This window comes from Sycon ciliatum, chromosome 2 (genome assembly GCF_964019385.1).
Source record: "Sycon ciliatum chromosome 2, ocSycCili1.1, whole genome shotgun sequence".
Lineage (NCBI taxonomy): Eukaryota > Metazoa > Porifera > Calcarea > Leucosolenida > Sycettidae > Sycon > Sycon ciliatum.
Window position 1 is genome coordinate 23,642,366 of NC_088644.1, and position 5,000 is coordinate 23,647,365.

A 5,000-nucleotide genomic window follows, 5' to 3' on the forward strand; every position below is an offset into this window, starting at 1 on the left:
GTTGGTAACCACCCAGGAGAATGAAAGAAAAGTCAGGAGGAGTCTGAGAAAGAGAAGAAAGACGTGTGTGACCATAATCGTCGGGAATCGAACCCGCAACCTATCGATTGGAAATCGCTGCACATACCACTGCACCATATGGGGGACACGCACACACACACACACACACACACACACACACACGCACACACACACACACACACACACACACACACACACAACACACAACACACACACACAACACACACACACACACGGCCAGCCGCTTACGGAGCGGACTTTCTCTTCTCTCGTCCTACCTAGGTGCCAGATTTCGACGATCGCAGTGGCACATGCGGTCATCAACACCGTCGTGGCGATGAAGCCGCGCCAGGCAATGATCAGACTCACGGTAATAGGAAACAGAAGAGGCCAGCGCACATTGCCGACGAACCGGAGCCGTTCACCATGGACAAGGTGATGACGACGCTAAAGCAGTTTTACCGAGATTGGAGTGCAGAGGTATGGCCAATGACGAATTATGCAGTGCTGCTGAATTCCGGTGCAATGTTTCATGTGCGCCATTTCACTTCGCACCTGATTGATGTATGGGTAGTGGTCTCTGTCTTAATAAGAGCTTAGGCTTTCCTGGCGATGGCTATCTCACACTGGAGACACCAGCACCAGATCACAATAGCAGATCACTGTATCAGCACTATGTTTGCAGTACATGTGCTATAGCTGCAGCATCAGATCATAATACAGCAGCATATTGTTTCAGCACTATGTTTGCAGTGCTATGGCTGCAGCATCAGATCACAATACAGCAGCATATTGTATCAGCACTATGTTTGCAGTGCTATGGCTGCAGCATCAGATCACAATACAGCAGCATATTGTATCAGCACTAGATGGGTCACACCTGTTGCCACTGTGCTGCAGGCATCTAACACCTTACAGTCCATTTCAAAACTATAGACGCGCAGTGTTTTTGAAATATTTCAAATTTGGCTGGAACTTTTTGAGAATAGTTTTCGGAATATTGCACAGGTCCGCTCCACAATTATTCTCATTATAGTTTCTAAACGATTGGATAACAGACGCCCAATTTGGAAAAATGTATGCACAAAGTGATCACAGATTTTATGTGGTATAGATGCTGGCGTAACGGTTTTTGCCTAGGTACGGGTCTATAGTTTTGAAATGGACTGTAGTCACCTATAGTCCATACACTACTAGTACACTACTACAGCTGTAGTACAGCATTGGATAGGCACTATTAGGCATTATATGTATTTTGGGTGTCTGCCCGTATCTCACTTCCTACTTCGTATCTCTTCATGCATGGCCTGGGTGCAAGTTTCTGGACACGACATGTGCGTGCTGATCACGCAAAGAGTTGCAAGTTTCTGTACATTTTATGTGCGTGGTGTTCACGCAAAGAGTTCTACATATTTTAGTGTGTAGTTTGGTCAGGGTACCAGTATGTTCTGGTAGTGTTTATGTTATGTTTGGACTGAGTTTGTTTGTGCAGGTGCTTCTTTTGGAGATGGCCAGACACCTTGAGCTGATCGTGTGTGCGTTTGTTTGTGCGTGTATGTGTGTGTGTATGTGTGTGTGTGTGTTTGTGTGTGTGCATCTGTGCGCACGTGTGTGTGTGTGTGTGTGTGTGTGTGTTCGTTTCAGGGTGTAGCAGAACGTGAAGCGTGCTATGGTCCTATCATAACTCAGCTCAAACACTACTGTCCACTGCCCAGGTGTGTACGGATGGCAAGTCACCCAGTATGTGTGAGTGCATGTGTGCGTCCGTTTGTGTGTGTGTGTGTGTGCGCGCGCGCGCGCGTGTGTGTGTGTGTAACGTTAATCCTAGTACTTCAAAAGTAGTACATCTATTGAAATGCATGTATTCTAGGATGTGTGGGATACAGTGATGCTTACTTTAAACTTCAGCTGCACCTGTATTGTGTTGTTCCAGTGGATGGAACATGACACTGTAACTGATGACTGTAACTACACTAACCACCTGCATACGGTATTGAAGTGCAGCCACCAAGTCGTGCTTCTAAACCTGTACTGCTCTCTCCTGTGTGTAACACGGTACACGCAGTGTGTTAGTGTTTAGACAAACCTGCTTTTCGGTGTTAGCCATGCTGTGTATCAATATTCTAATGTCTTGGGTGATGCATCAAATCAGGAATACAAGTGCTGTACTGTACTGTACTGTGCTGTGTTGTGTGTGAAATACTGAGTAGTTCTAGTTCCTTTGTGTACATGTACTTATGTGTACTTTATGATAAAACTTGAAAAGGACATAGGTGCACGGGGCTGCATGTTGCTTTACTACTCTCAATCACTCTCTCTCTCTCTCTCTCTCTCTCTCTCTCTCTCTCTCTCTCTCTCTCTCTCTCTCTCTCTCTCATAAGAAGTCCTCTTTTTAAAAACTCGGATGTTGAGCCAATAGTAATTTGTAAAGAAAAAAGGACCTATAAGTTACTAGTTATGACTAACTGTCCACCAAGCCTTGCGTTTTCGAGTTGTAGTTTAAGTTAGACCGGTTTGTCCAATAGTCTTACTAGTCTCGTCATCATCATCGTCATCATCATCCCGTAACATTCGATATTCTTTGTTGCCGAGGGACATAGCTCGTGCACATCTTCGTGGCACATCCCTTCCCCTCATTGGATCTTTCCGCACCTGAGCCTTCCAAGTTGGAAGGTTGTTGGTTTGCGCTTCGTAGATGTGTTGGAACTAGGTGTCAGGTCGTCGAATGTCTCCATATCCTTGTCAGCCTTGTCCCACTATCTGACTGTATATTATCTCGTTACCTTGGTGGACTGTTAGTCATAACTAGTAACTTATAGGTCCTTTTCTCTTTACAATTCCTCTTTTCTTTGTTGTTGTTGTTGTTGTTGTTGTTGTTGTTGTTGTTGTTGTTGTTGTTGTTGATGTTGTTGTTGTTGTTGTTGTTGTTGTTGTTGTTGTTGTTGTTGTTGTTGTTGTTGTTGTTGTTGTTGTTGTGGCTGCTGCTGCTTCTGTTGCTGCTGCTTCTGCTGCTGTTGTCATTGCCGTCATTGTTGCCCTCTTGGCGTGCTTGCAGTGAAGAAGATGCTGCACCACCTCGAGTTTTGGTACCTGGAGCTGGCCTTGGCAGACTTGTCTTTGACCTGGCTCTATTAGGTAGGTGGGTGGGAAGAAGTTCAAACACGTTGTGCTGCAGTGAATGTTCGAATATGTACTGCAACGAATGCGGCTGCTCGTTGAACAACTGTACATCGGCTGCATCCCTGGTCTCTTTTTTACTTTTTTATTTTATTTCTGTGTGCGCCTTCCCAAGCATGCATGACCAGCGTCAATATTTTTGAGGCCCCTTGAGCTGTCACCTTTGACATGTTGCAGTGTATTATATGGAGTGTGTGTGCTTTGTATGTTGTGCGTACACTGTACAGGCTACGAGTGTCAGGGCAATGAATGGAGCATGCACATGCTGATCGCGTCTAACTTCATCATCAACCGGTAAGCAGCAGTGCGTGGCTATAATTATAGTGTGTCGCGTTGACAAGGTGTGCATGGGGAGTGAGAACGTACTCTTCTAGTAACAAAGTTAGATTATTGCATGTGTGTGGTGTTGGCAACGGAAAGATTTATTCGCTCCATGAATAAGACCGGGTTTGGAGATTGGAGTTCTGTCGAATCGCGATGAACTATTCAATTTTATCTGCACACTTGCAGTATGGAATACACATTTGCACTCAGGGCAGTATGTAGATGAACTCGTGTAGTGTGTAATATACACATGTGTAGTATACAAAGTGTAGTGTATACTATTATACACATATGCAGTATACAGTCGTCCCTCTCTAATCCGGCACTTGTTTATCCGGAACCCTTGCCAACCGGCGCACTAAACCGATTTTTTTTGGTAGATACTGTCTTTGGTTGTACTGTGTGTTGTACATGTACCCTTGTTGAAAGTACCGTCGTAAAGTACCGTAAAGTACCGTTGATCAGCCCCCTCTCTAATTCCCACCCCCTGTCGGTTTTCTACCTGTGAAGCGACTTCGGCGTATACAACGAAAATACGATGTTGAACCGACGCATGCACTGCTGTACACAATATTTGCCAATCGAGCATGAACATGTGCACAATCCAGCACATCGAGTCTGAACTTCTACGTTGTTGTACATCGTACTGCACTTGACAGCCTTGATCTAATTCCCGCCCACTGCCGAAAACCAGCTGGGAAGCGACATGGCGTGGGGGGGGGGGGGGATCAACGGTACTTTACGGTACCGTATTTTTCGGAGTATAGTCCGCACCTTTGTATAATGCACACCCCCAATCTTCATTGGGGGTGCGCAATTCAATCTTCATTGAAGTACATGCATTTCGTATTCGGAGCATAGTGCGCACCTGCGATTTAGGGCCTTAGGCTGCGTTTACACGACAACGCACGGCCAGTTTTCCGTTTTCAGTCCCGCATTTCTTTTTTCGTTTTCGTACGTTTACACGATCAAAGCCGATCCGAGGTGGTCTCCGTTTGTACCGTTTTCAAGCGTCTACACGAGAGCAAAGGATCCGCCAAAGTTCGTCATGTGCCAAGTGTTGCCGTGGAAGCACCAATCACACTCAAGCAATGGTTGAAAACAGGCACACGACAACCCACATCACATGACGAAAATTGTAAAAACAATTTTTTGGATTGTCGGATCCGTGTAAACGGCCGAAAACGAAACAAAAGTGACGGAAAACGAGGCCAGCACACCGTTTCGACTGTTTACACACACAAATTTATCCGGCAGAACATTTCCGTTTTCAAATTCTTCCACCTTGGCCAGCGTTTTGGTTTTCTTCCGTTTTGGTGTACAACTTTTACGTTTTGCTCCGCGTACCGTGTAAATGAACCATGGATCCGAAAGGATTTCGTTGCGTTTTCGCCCCCAGCGTTGTCGTGTAAACGCAGCCTAAAATAGTACGTCTAAAGTGCACACTATACTCCGAAAAATACGGTATACTCCGACCA

The 5,000-nt window shown here is 45.4% G+C and overlaps 1 protein-coding gene across 1 annotated transcript in view; it reads left to right on the forward strand.

Annotated features, from left to right (window-relative positions):
* Positions 1 to 5,000, forward strand: part of LOC135809294 (carnosine N-methyltransferase-like) — a 13,811-nt gene that overhangs the window by 5,324 nt on the left and 3,487 nt on the right. The window contains exons 3-6 of the mRNA XM_065322618.1: positions 304 to 501; positions 1,666 to 1,736; positions 3,077 to 3,156; positions 3,426 to 3,492. Coding sequence (XP_065178690.1) covers positions 304 to 501; positions 1,666 to 1,736; positions 3,077 to 3,156; positions 3,426 to 3,492 — 416 coding nt within the window. The remainder of the gene's footprint in view (positions 1 to 303; positions 502 to 1,665; positions 1,737 to 3,076; positions 3,157 to 3,425; positions 3,493 to 5,000) is intronic.